The sequence below is a fragment of the Pelobates fuscus genome, chromosome 2 (genome assembly GCF_036172605.1).
Source record: "Pelobates fuscus isolate aPelFus1 chromosome 2, aPelFus1.pri, whole genome shotgun sequence".
NCBI lineage: Eukaryota > Metazoa > Chordata > Amphibia > Anura > Pelobatidae > Pelobates > Pelobates fuscus.
The window spans coordinates 9,753,076-9,766,431 of record NC_086318.1 but is presented as its reverse complement, the minus strand read 5'-3'; the positions used below and the strand labels follow the sequence as shown (position 1 = coordinate 9,766,431).

The following is a 13,356-nucleotide window of genomic DNA, read 5'->3' as shown; positions in this document are numbered from 1 at the left end:
TCTGCCTCACAGGGTATACTAAGGGTACAGCTAGGCTCTGCATCACAGGGTATACTAAGGGTACAGCTTGGTCTGCAGGACAGAATATACTAAGGGTACAGCTGGGCTCTGCCTCACAGGGTATACTAAGGGTACAGCTGGGCTCTGCCTCACAGGGTATACTAAGGGTACAGCTAGGCTCTGCCTCACAGGGTATACTAAGGGTACAGCTAGGCTCTGCCTCACAGGGTATACTAAGGGTACAGCTGGGCTCTGCCTCACAGGGTATACTAAGGGTACAGCTGGGCTCTGCATCACAGGGTATACTAAGGGTACAGCTGGGCTCTGCCTCACAGGGTATACTAAGGGTACAGCTGGGCTCTGCCTCACAGGGTATACTAAGGGTACAGCTGGGCTCTGCCTCACAGGGTATACTAAGGGTACAGCTGGGCTCTGCCTCACAGGGTATACTAAGGGTACAGCTGGGCTCTGCCTCACAGGGTATACTAAGGGTACAGCTGGGCTCTGCCTCACAGGGTATACTAAGGGTACAGCTGGGCTCTGCATCACAGGGTATACTAAGGGTACAGCTGGGCTCTGCATCACAGGGTATACTAAGGGTACAGCTGGGCTCTGCCTCACAGGGTATACTAAGGGTACAGCTGGGCTCTGCATCACAGGGTATACTAAGGGTACAGCTGGGCTCTGCATCACAGGGTATACTAAGGGTACAGCTGGGCTCTGCCTCACAGGGTATACTAAGGGTACAGCTGGGCTCTGCATCACAGGGTATACTAAGGGTACAGCTGGGCTCTGCCTCACAGGGTATACTAAGGGTACAGCTGGGCTCTGCATCACAGGGTATACTAAGGGTACAGCTGGGCTCTGCATCACAGGGTATACTAAGGGTACAGCTGGGCTCTGCATCACAGGGTATACTAAGGGTACAGCTGGGCTCTGCCTCACAGGGTATACTAAGGGTACAGCTAGGCTCTGCCTCACAGGGTATACTAAGGGTACAGCTGGGCTCTGCCTCACAGGGTATACTAAGGGTACAGCTGGGCTCTGCCTCACAGGGTATACTAAGGGTACAGCTGGGCTCTGCATCACAGGGTATACTAAGGGTACAGCTAGGCTCTGCCTCACAGGGTATACTAAGGGTACAGCTAGGCTCTGCCTCACAGGGTATACTAAGGGTACAGCTAGGCTCTGCCTCACAGGGTATACTAAGGGTACAGCTGGGCTCTGCCTCACAGGGTATACTAAGGGTACAGCTGGGCTCTGCCTCACAGGGTATACTAAGGGTACAGCTGGGCTCTGCCTCACAGGGTATACTAAGGGTACAGCTGGGCTCTGCATCACAGGGTATACTAAGGGTACAGCTGGGCTCTGCCTCACAGGGTATACTAAGGGAGCAGCTGGGCTCTGCCTCACAGGGTATACTAAGGGTACAGCTGGGCTCTGCCTCACAGGGTATACTAAGGGTACAGCTGGGCTCTGCATCACAGGGTATACTAAGGGTACAGCTGGGCTCTGCATCACAGGGTATACTAAGGGTACAGCTGGGCTCTGCATCACAGGGTATACTAAGGGTACAGCTGGGCTCTGCCTCACAGGGTATACTAAGGGTACAGCTGGGCTCTGCATCACAGGGTATACTAAGGGTACAGCTGGGCTCTGCATCACAGGGTATACTAAGGGTACAGCTGGGCTCTGCATCACAGGGTATACTAAGGGTACAGCTAGGCTCTGCCTCACAGGGTATACTAAGGGTACAGCTGGGCTCTGCATCACAGGGTATACTAAGGGTACAGCTGGGCTCTGCATCACAGGGTATACTAAGGGTACAGCTGGGCTCTGCATCACAGGGTATACTAAGGGTACAGCTGGGCTCTGCATCACAGGGTATACTAAGGGTACAGCTGGGCTCTGCCTCACAGGGTATACTAAGGGTACAGCTGGGCTCTGCCTCACAGGGTATACTAAGGGTACAGCTAGGCTCTGCCTCACAGGGTATACTAAGGGTACAGCTAGGCTCTGCCTCACAGGGTATACTAAGGGTACAGCTAGGCTCTGCATCACAGGGTATACTAAGGGTACAGCTGGGCTCTGCCTCACAGGGTATACTAAGGGTACAGCTGGGCTCTGCCTCACAGGGTATACTAAGGGTACAGCTGGGCTCTGCATCACAGGGTATACTACGGGTACAGCTGGGCTCTGCCTCACAGGGTATACTAAGGGTACAGCTGGGCTCTGCATCACAGGGTATACTAAGGGTACAGCTGGGCTCTGCCTCACAGGGTATACTAAGGGTACAGCTGGGCTCTGCATTACAGGGTATACTAAGGGTACAGCTGGGCTCTGCCTCACAGGGTATACTAAGGGTACAGCTGGGCTCTGCATCACAGGGTATACTAAGGGTACAGCTGGGCTCTGCCTCACAGGGTATACTAAGGGTACAGCTGGGCTCTGCATTACAGGGTATACTAAGGGTACAGCTGGGCTCTGCATCACAGGGTATACTACGGGTACAGCTGGGCTCTGCCTCACAGGGTATACTAAGGGTACAGCTGGGCTCTGCATCACAGGGTATACTAAGGGTACAGCTGGGCTCTGCCTCACAGGGTATACTAAGGGTACAGCTGGGCTCTGCATTACAGGGTATACTAAGGGTACAGCTGGGCTCTGCATCACAGGGTATACTAAGGGTACAGCTAGGCTCTGCATCACAGGGTATACTAAGGGTACAGCTGGGCTCTGCCTCACAGGGTATACTAAGGGTACAGCTGGGCTCTGCATTACAGGGTATACTAAGGGTACAGCTGGGCTCTGCATCACAGGGTATACTAAGGGTACAGCTAGGCTCTGCCTCACAGGGTATACTAAGGGTACAGCTGGGCTCTGCATCACAGGGTATACTAAGGGTACAGCTGGGCTCTGCATCACAGGGTATACTAAGGGTACAGCTGGGCTCTGCCTCACAGGGTATACTAAGGGTACAGCTGGGCTCTGCATCACAGGGTATACTAAGGGTACAGCTAGGCTCTGCATCACAGGGTATACTAAGGGTACAGCTGGGCTCTGCCTCACAGGGTATACTAAGGGTACAGCTGGGCTCTGCATTACAGGGTATACTAAGGGTACAGCTGGGCTCTGCATCACAGGGTATACTAAGGGTACAGCTAGGCTCTGCCTCACAGGGTATACTAAGGGTACAGCTGGGCTCTGCATCACAGGGTATACTAAGGGTACAGCTGGGCTCTGCATCACAGGGTATACTAAGGGTACAGCTGGGCTCTGCCTCACAGGGTATACTAAGGGTACAGCTGGGCTCTGCCTCACAGGGTATACTAAGGGTACAGCTGGGCTCTGCATCACAGGGTATACTAAGGGTACAGCTGGGCTCTGCCTCACAGGGTATACTAAGGGTACAGCTAGGCTCTGCCTCACAGGGTATACTAAGGGTACAGCTAGGCTCTGCCTCACAGGGTATACTAAGGGTACAGCTGGGCTCTGCATCACAGGGTATACTAAGGGTACAGCTAGGCTCTGCCTCACAGGGTATACTAAGGGTACAGCTGGGCTCTGCCTCACAGGGTATACTAAGGGTACAGCTAGGCTCTGCATCACAGGGTATACTAAGGGTACAGCTAGGCTCTGCCTCACAGGGTATACTAAGGGTACAGCTGGGCTCTGCATCACAGGGTATACTAAGGGTACAGCTAGGCTCTGCATCACAGGGTATACTAAGGGTACAGCTGGGCTCTGCATCACAGGGTATACTAAGGGTACAGCTGGGCTCTGCATCACAGGGTATACTAAGGGTACAGCTAGGCTCTGCCTCACAGGGTATACTAAGGGTACAGCTGGGCTCTGCCTCACAGGGTATACTAAGGGTACAGCTGGGCTCTGCATCACAGGGTATACTAAGGGTACAGCTAGGCTCTGCCTCACAGGGTATACTAAGGGTACAGCTGGGCTCTGCATCACAGGGTATACTAAGGGTACAGCTGGGCTCTGCATTACAGGGTATACTAAGGGTACAGCTGGGCTCTGCATCACAGGGTATACTAAGGGTACAGCTGGGCTCTGCATTACAGGGTATACTAAGGGTACAGCTGGGCTCTGCATCACAGGGTATACTAAGGGTACAGCTGGGCTCTGCATTACAGGGTATACTAAGGGTACAGCTGGGCTCTGCATCACAGGGTATACTAAGGGTACAGCTGGGCTCTGCATCACAGGGTATACTAAGGGTACAGCTGGGCTCTGCCTCACAGGGTATACTAAGGGTACAGCTGGGCTCTGCCTCACAGGGTATACTAAGGGTACAGCTGGGCTCTGCATCACAGGGTATACTAAGGGTACAGCTGGGCTCTGCCTCACAGGGTATACTAAGGGTACAGCTAGGCTCTGCCTCACAGGGTATACTAAGGGTACAGCTAGGCTCTGCCTCACAGGGTATACTAAGGGTACAGCTGGGCTCTGCATCACAGGGTATACTAAGGGTACAGCTAGGCTCTGCCTCACAGGGTATACTAAGGGTACAGCTGGGCTCTGCCTCACAGGGTATACTAAGGGTACAGCTGGGCTCTGCCTCACAGGGTATACTAAGGGTACAGCTGGGCTCTGCCTCACAGGGTATACTAAGGGTACAACTGGGCTCTGCATCACAGGGTATACTAAGGGTACAGCTGGGCTCTGCCTCACAGGGTATACTAAGGGTACAGCTGGGCTCTGCCTCACAGGGTATACTAAGGGTACAGCTGGGCTCTGCCTCACAGGGTATACTAAGGGTACAGCTGGGCTCTGCCTCACAGGGTATACTAAGGGTACAACTGGGCTCTGCCTCACAGGGTATACTAAGGGTACAGCTAGGCTCTGCATCACAGGGTATACTAAGGGTACAGCTGGGCTCTGCATTACAGGGTATACTAAGGGTACAGCTGGGCTCTGCATCACAGGGTATACTAAGGGTACAGCTGGGCTCTGCATTACAGGGTATACTAAGGGTACAGCTGGGCTCTGCATCACAGGGTATACTAAGGGTACAGCTGGGCTCTGCATTACAGGGTATACTAAGGGTACAGCTGGGCTCTGCATCACAGGGTATACTAAGGGTACAGCTGGGCTCTGCATCACAGGGTATACTAAGGGTACAGCTGGGCTCTGCCTCACAGGGTATACTAAGGGTACAGCTGGGCTCTGCCTCACAGGGTATACTAAGGGTACAGCTGGGCTCTGCATCACAGGGTATACTAAGGGTACAGCTGGGCTCTGCCTCACAGGGTATACTAAGGGTACAGCTAGGCTCTGCCTCACAGGGTATACTAAGGGTACAGCTAGGCTCTGCCTCACAGGGTATACTAAGGGTACAGCTGGGCTCTGCATCACAGGGTATACTAAGGGTACAGCTAGGCTCTGCCTCACAGGGTATACTAAGGGTACAGCTGGGCTCTGCCTCACAGGGTATACTAAGGGTACAGCTAGGCTCTGCATCACAGGGTATACTAAGGGTACAGCTAGGCTCTGCCTCACAGGGTATACTAAGTGTACAGCTGGGCTCTGCATCACAGGGTATACTAAGGGTACAGCTAGGCTCTGCATCACAGGGTATACTAAGGGTACAGCTAGGCTCTGCCTCACAGGGTATACTAAGGGTACAGCTGGGCTCTGCATCACAGGGTATACTAAGGGTACAGCTAGGCTCTGCCTCACAGGGTATACTAAGGGTACAGCTGGGCTCTGCCTCACAGGGTATACTAAGGGTACAGCTGGGCTCTGCATCACAGGGTATACTAAGGGTACAGCTAGGCTCTGCCTCACAGGGTATACTAAGGGTACAGCTGGGCTCTGCATCACAGGGTATACTAGGGGTACAGCTGGGCTCTGCATTACAGGGTATACTAAGGGTACAGCTGGGCTCTGCATCACAGGGTATACTAAGGGTACAGCTGGGCTCTGCATTACAGGGTATACTAAGGGTACAGCTGGGCTCTGCATCACAGGGTATACTAAGGGTACAGCTGGGCTCTGCATTACAGGGTATACTAAGGGTACAGCTGGGCTCTGCATCACAGGGTATACTAAGGGTACAGCTGGGCTCTGCATCACAGGGTATACTAAGGGTACAGCTGGGCTCTGCCTCACAGGGTATACTAAGGGTACAGCTGGGCTCTGCCTCACAGGGTATACTAAGGGTACAGCTGGGCTCTGCATCACAGGGTATACTAAGGGTACAGCTGGGCTCTGCCTCACAGGGTATACTAAGGGTACAGCTAGGCTCTGCCTCACAGGGTATACTAAGGGTACAGCTAGGCTCTGCCTCACAGGGTATACTAAGGGTACAGCTGGGCTCTGCATCACAGGGTATACTAAGGGTACAGCTAGGCTCTGCCTCACAGGGTATACTAAGGGTACAGCTGGGCTCTGCCTCACAGGGTATACTAAGGGTACAGCTGGGCTCTGCCTCACAGGGTATACTAAGGGTACAGCTGGGCTCTGCCTCACAGGGTATACTAAGGGTACAACTGGGCTCTGCATCACAGGGTATACTAAGGGTACAGCTGGGCTCTGCCTCACAGGGTATACTCGGGGTACAGCTGGGCTCTGCCTCACAGGGTATACTAAGGGTACAGCTGGGCTCTGCCTCACAGGGTATACTAAGGGTACAGCTGGGCTCTGCCTCACAGGGTATACTAAGGGTACAACTGGGCTCTGCCTCACAGGGTATACTAAGGGTACAGCTAGGCTCTGCATCACAGGGTATACTAAGGGTACAGCTGGGCTCTGCATTACAGGGTATACTAAGGGTACAGCTGGGCTCTGCATTACAGGGTATACTAAGGGTACAGCTGGGCTCTGCATCACAGGGTATACTAAGGGTACAGCTGGGCTCTGCCTCACAGGGTATACTAAGGGTACAGCTGGGCTCTGCCTCACAGGGTATACTAAGGGTACAGCTGGGCTCTGCCTCACAGGGTATACTAAGGGTACAACTGGGCTCTGCATCACAGGGTATACTAAGGGTACAGCTGGGCTCTGCCTCACAGGGTATACTAAGGGTACAGCTGGGCTCTGCCTCACAGGGTATACTAAGGGTACAGCTGGGCTCTGCATCACAGGGTATACTAAGGGTACAGCTGGGCTCTGCCTCACAGGGTATACTAAGGGTACAGCTAGGCTCTGCATCACAGGGTATACTAAGGGTACAGCTGGGCTCTGCATTACAGGGTATACTAAGGGTACAGCTGGGCTCTGCATCACAGGGTATACTAAGGGTACAGCTGGGCTCTGCCTCACAGAATATACTAAGGGTACAGCTGGGCTCTGCCTCACAGGGTATACTAAGGGTACAGCTGGGCTCTGCCTCACAGGGTATACTAAGGGTACAGCTGGGCTCTGCCTCACAGGGTATACTAAGGGTACAGCTGGGCTCTGCCTCACAGGGTATACTAATCGTACAGCTGGGCTCTGCATTACAGGGTATACTAAGGGTACAGCTGGGCTCTGCATCACAGGGTATACTAAGGGTACAGCTGGGCTCTGCCTCACAGGGTATACTAAGGGTACAGCTGGGCTCTGCCTCACAGGGTATACTAAGGGTACAGCTGGGCTCTGCATCACAGGGTATACTAAGGGTACAGCTGGGCTCTGCATCACAGGGTATACTAAGGGTACAGCTGGGCTCTGCCTCACAGGGTATACTAAGGGTACAGCTGGGCTCTGCCTCACAGGGTATACTAAGGGTACAGCTGGGCTCTGCCTCACAGGGTATACTAAGGGTACAACTGGGCTCTGCATCACAGGGTATACTAAGGGTACAGCTGGGCTCTGCCTCACAGGGTATACTAAGGGTACAGCTAGGCTCTGCATCACAGGGTAAACTAAGGGTACAGCTGGGCTCTGCATTACAGGGTATACTAAGGGTACAGCTGGGCTCTGCATTACAGGGTATACTAAGGGTACAGCTGGGCTCTGCATCACAGGGTATACTAAGGGTACAGCTGGGCTCTGCATCACAGAATATACTAAGGGTACAGCTGGGCTCTGCATTACAGGGTATACTAAGGGTACAGCTGGGCTCTGCCTCACAGGGTATACTAAGGGTACAGCTGGGCTCTGCCTCACAGGGTATACTAAGGGTACAGCTGGGCTCTGCATCACAGGGTATACTAAGGGTACAGCTGGGCTCTGCCTCACAGGGTATACTAAGGGTACAGCTAGGCTCTGCATCACAGGGTATACTAAGGGTACAGCTGGGCTCTGCATTACAGGGTATACTAAGGGTACAGCTGGGCTCTGCATTACAGGGTATACTAAGGGTACAGCTGGGCTCTGCATCACAGGGTATACTAAGGGTACAGCTGGGCTCTGCATCACAGGGTATACTAAGGTACAGCTGGGCTCTGCATCACAGGGTATACTAAGGGTACAGCTGGGCTCTGCAGGACAGAATATACTAAGGGTACAGCTGGGCTCTGCATTACAGGGTATACTAAGGGTACAGCTGGGCTCTGCAGGACAGAATATACTAAGGGTACAGCTGGGCTCTGCATTACAGGGTATACTAAGGGTACAGCTAGGCTCTGCCTCACAGGGTATACTAAGGGTACAGCTGGGCTCTGCCTCACAGGGTATACTAAGGGTACAGCTGGGCTCTGCATCACAGGGTATACTAAGGGTACAGCTGGGCTCTGCAGGACAGAATATACTAAGGGTACAGCTGGGCTCTGCATTACAGGGTATACTAAGGGTACAGCTGGGCTCTGCATCACAGGGTATACTAAGGGTACAGCTAGGCTCTGCCTCACAGGGTATACTAAGGGTACAGCTGGGCTCTGCATCACAGGGTATACTAAGGGTACAGCTGGGCTCTGCCTCACAGGGTATACTAAGGGTACAGCTGGGCTCTGCCTCACAGGGTATACTAAGGGTACAGCTAGGCTCTGCCTCACAGGGTATACTAAGGGTACAGCTAGGCTCTTCCTCACAGGGTATACTAAGGGTACAGCTAGGCTCTGCCTCACAGGGTATACTAAGGGTACAGCTAGGCTCTGCCTCACAGGGTATACTAAGGGTACAGCTGGGCTCTGCATCACAGGGTATACTAAGGGTACAGCTGGGCTCTGCCTCACAGGGTATACTAAGGGTACAGCTGGGCTCTGCCTCACAGGGTATACTAAGGGTACAGCTGGGCTCTGCAGGACAGAATATACTAAGGGTACAGCTGGGCTCTGCATCACAGGGTATACTAAGGGTACAGCTGGGCTCTGCCTCACAGGGTATACTAAGGGTACAGCTGGGCTCTGCATCACAGGGTATACTAAGGGTACAGCTAGGCTCTGCCTCACAGGGTATACTAAGGGTACAGCTAGGCTCTGCCTCACAGGGTATACTAAGGGTACAGCTAGGCTCTGCCTCACAGGGTATACTAAGTGTACAGCTGGGCTCTGCATCACAGGGTATACTAAGGGTACAGCTGGGCTCTGCCTCACAGGGTATACTAAGGGTACAGCTGGGCTCTGCCTCACAGGGTATACTAAGGGTACAGCTGGGCTCTGCATCACAGGGTATACTAAGGGTACAGCTGGGCTCTGCATCACAGGGTATACTAAGGGTACAGCTGGGCTCTGCCTCACAGGGTATACTAAGGGTACAGCTGGGCTCTGCCTCACAGGGTATACTAAGGGTACAGCTGGGCTCTGCATCACAGGGTATACTAAGGGTACAGCTGGGCTCTGCATCACAGGGTATACTAAGGGTACAGCTGGGCTCTGCAGGACAGAATATACTAAGGGTACAGCTGAGCTCTGCATCACAGGGTATACTAAGGGTACAGCTGAGCTCTGCATCACAGGGTATACTAAGGGTACAGCTAGGCTCTGCCTCACAGGGTATACTAAGGGTACAGCTGGGCTCTGCATCACAGGGTATACTAAGGGTACAGCTGGGCTCTGCAGGAGAGAATATACTAAGGTTACAGCTTGGCTCTGCAGGACAGAATAAACTAAGGGTACAGCTGGGCTCTGCAGGACAGAGTATACCAAGGTTACAGCTGGGCTCTGCAGGACACCGTATACTAAGGGTACAATTGGTTCTGCAGGACAGAGTATACTAAGGTCACAGCTGGGCTCTGTAGGACAGAATAAACCAACGGTACAGCTGGGTGGGTTTTGCAGGACAGAGTATACTAAGGGTACAGCTGGGCTCTGCAGGACAGAGTATACTAAGAGTACAGCTTCTAAACAGTGTGTGATATATGCTGCACTGGGGCTGTACTGGTGGACATGCACCTGCGGGCTTCAGTCTGGGAAGACCAGCGATTCATGTATCACATAGCTATATTCAGGTGGACAATGGAACGGTGCTAGATTTTCCCTATTTAAACCAATATTTCTAAAAGGTGCCAGCTGTACCGCCGGTGCCTTTTTTTGAGAAAGGACCCAGGATTACTATGTGCCCATTTCTAGGCATGATTTATGAGTAAGAAAAAGGAGAGTAAGAAAAAAACAAAAAAACACAAACACCCTCCACTGTTTACCATCCCAGCATCGCAAGACTAATACAGCAAGATACTAAGGATTCCAAACCTAGACTGGATAGAACGGATTCCACCCAAGCCATTGCAAAGACCAATTAAACAGGGGGCAAGCACCAGGAGAAAGTGAAGCCAAGTCCTCACATTAATTGCTCGCTGTATGGCAATTCCTGTAACAAATAAATAATATAAAGAAAGACAATAAAGCTTGTTTTGTAACCACTGAGAATGCGCCGGGTTACTTTTATAGGCTATTTTGTGTTTCCTGTCTCCATTGGATTTTTGGCATGTGCAGTTGATAGGGTGACTCCCTTACTATAGAAACTGTTTGGATGGCAGCCAGTATCTCTTTTTACGTTTGTTTACATGCATTATTCTAACACAGAAAGTATGACATTGTCTTTATACTGTGATATCCAGATTCCATCACACACAGCAGATATGGTTATTACATGGCACTTACACACCGAGTGCCAGAGCAGAGTGCTACACACAGAAGCAGTTTACACAATTCAGGTGTTGCATTTATAAGTACACAAAAAGCACATCAATAATCCGATGGCAACAGGTTCACTTCTCAAGTCCAGAGTCACACAGGAAATGGCATCATTTAATCGTAATAATTGGGGGGGAGAGCAGTGCAAAAAGATATCTTGACCCTGACTACTCCAGGTGGGATACAAGGACCTCCTTAGCTCAGCTTGGCACCACAGCAATGCCAGATAAAACCAATAGGTGTAAAGATTGGGTTCCAGCACTGCAGGGAGCTTGGCTTACCTCTCACGGGGCCCAGAACACTATGGCTGGCCTTGGGTGGGCTCTGGCTTGTGTTGGCGGTCCTGCCGCAGAGGAAGCTGAAGCTAGGCGAGGGTTTCATCTGGGGAGAGTTCTGCTGGCTGCTACTGCTGGTAGTGGTGGTGGTGCCATTGCTGTATGTTCTCGCTCTGATCAGACTGTTCTCTGAGAATGACGTTGAAGTCAGACTGGGAAGAAGGAAGAATACAAAAGGTGGGTAGGTCACAAAGTCATCAATCCAGTAAAGAGGGTAATAAAGAACCGTCACCGCTTCTAAACAGCTAGGAATGTTCATTAGTGGAACGTTAGTTCTAGTTGCCTTACTGAAGCTAGAAATCTAAAATACGTAACAGACAGTCAAGTACTATATGAAGCTTTATTTTTTAATTTAGCTACAATGCAAATAAATATTAAAGGGTGATAAATATACCAGAATATTGGCGCTCTATTCATTTTGGAATATTATGTTGTGTGCACTCCAAAAAACAAAACAAAGCACACCCAACTATCCAAATATGCACCCAATGTTTAGGTGATACACCCCTCCCTCATATTTAATGTGCGGTGCTTTCAGATATAGAATAGGGACTTACCCCTCAATTCAAATAGCACTCAATTAAATAAATGTGCAAACAAGAAACATTACATATAGTCTAGTATTTTGGGTAAAAGTGAGTGAAAAAATAACTTGCATATAATAGAGCCTTTTCACGATATAGGCTCTAACCTCTGCAGCTTTCTTGCCTTTTAAGGTGGCAAATAGGACCTTTCTTCAAGAGGTATTCAAATCAGCAACTCAATAGATTACATAAAAATAGAAAATAGGACAAAAACAGCCTTGGAGGTGCAGTATTTCTGATGGCAATTGTGGATAATCAGAGCAATTAGCGATAGTGCTCACCTTGTTTGGAGCCCTTTACGAACTGGCTCCAAGTTATATAACCTTTTGTCTTTTTGTAGGAATGACACTCTCCTTTCTGCAGTATTTGGGTTGCACTGAGCGCACCCAGGAAACACACTGATACACCGGAATACACAGAAATACTGCATCTAGAAGGCTGGGTTTTTTTTCTTATTTTCTATTTTTAGTTGGAGAAAAAGAAAATAGAGACTGCTAGGACAGAGTAGCTATTCTGGTAATCGAGCAAAGTACAGGGTGTGCTGGACGCATGTGAATTTGTCCATTAAGTCAATTATGTTTTTTGCATCTGATTGCTCAGTTTTCAGGTGGGGTTATGTAGCCGATGACTATCTGACATGTTTTGGCATGCTAGGTATACATTAATATCGGGCGAAGTCAATGTACGATAACCATTGTTCAGAATGTAACTGACAATCTGATTATGCATTTGAACATCCATCCCATGGCAAAGCAGCCAGCAATTCTTACTGCCCTACAGAATGCTGGCATAGCCAAGTAGTACCCGGAGCCAATGTGCCCTATAACAGGACAAGTTCCCTTAGAAACTAACAGAAGCTTATCGATGGGTCCATAACCGTTGTTAATAAAGAAACCTCATAGAATGTATCTTACCTGCAAGCTTTAGGTGGGGTCTTTGAGCCCTTTTTCTTGGAAAGCCCACTGATAAAACCTTTGGTGTTGCGTACATGCTTCAACATCCAAGCCCTGAGGTTGGACAGACTGTTGTGCTCAGACATAGTAAGTCTGGGCCACGGATTGCTCTCAGACACATCAAGGGCTGCAATGGCCACTGCCCTGCCCACCTGGAAGAGAGAAACTGAATATATATCATCCAGCAATGAACAATAATCACACAAAAAAAAATACACAGCAAGCACATGGCTCTAAACACCCAGAGACTGAGAAGGACCTTCAATTAATCATTAAAGGGACTCTATAGTCACCTGAACAACTTTAGCTTAATGAAGCAGTTGTGGTGTATAGAACATGCCCCTGCAGCCTCACTGCTCAATCCTCTGCCATTTAGGAGTTAAATCCCTTTGTTTATGAACCCTAGTCACACCTCCCTGCATGTGACTTGCACAGCCTTCCATAAACACTTCCTGTAAAGAGAGCCCTA

At 50.5% G+C, this 13,356-nt stretch overlaps 1 protein-coding gene across 2 annotated transcripts in view; it reads right to left on the bottom strand.

Annotated features, from left to right (window-relative positions):
• Window positions 1-13,356, bottom strand: part of AGBL5 (AGBL carboxypeptidase 5) — a 173,479-nt gene that overhangs the window by 131,069 nt on the left and 29,054 nt on the right. For both annotated transcript variants that reach the window (XM_063441915.1, XM_063441916.1), the window contains 2 exons: window positions 12,849-13,039; window positions 11,297-11,502 (listed from right to left, as the gene is read on the bottom strand). In XM_063441915.1, the coding sequence (XP_063297985.1) occupies window positions 11,297-11,502; window positions 12,849-13,039 (397 nt within the window). The remainder of the gene's footprint in view (window positions 1-11,296; window positions 11,503-12,848; window positions 13,040-13,356) is intronic.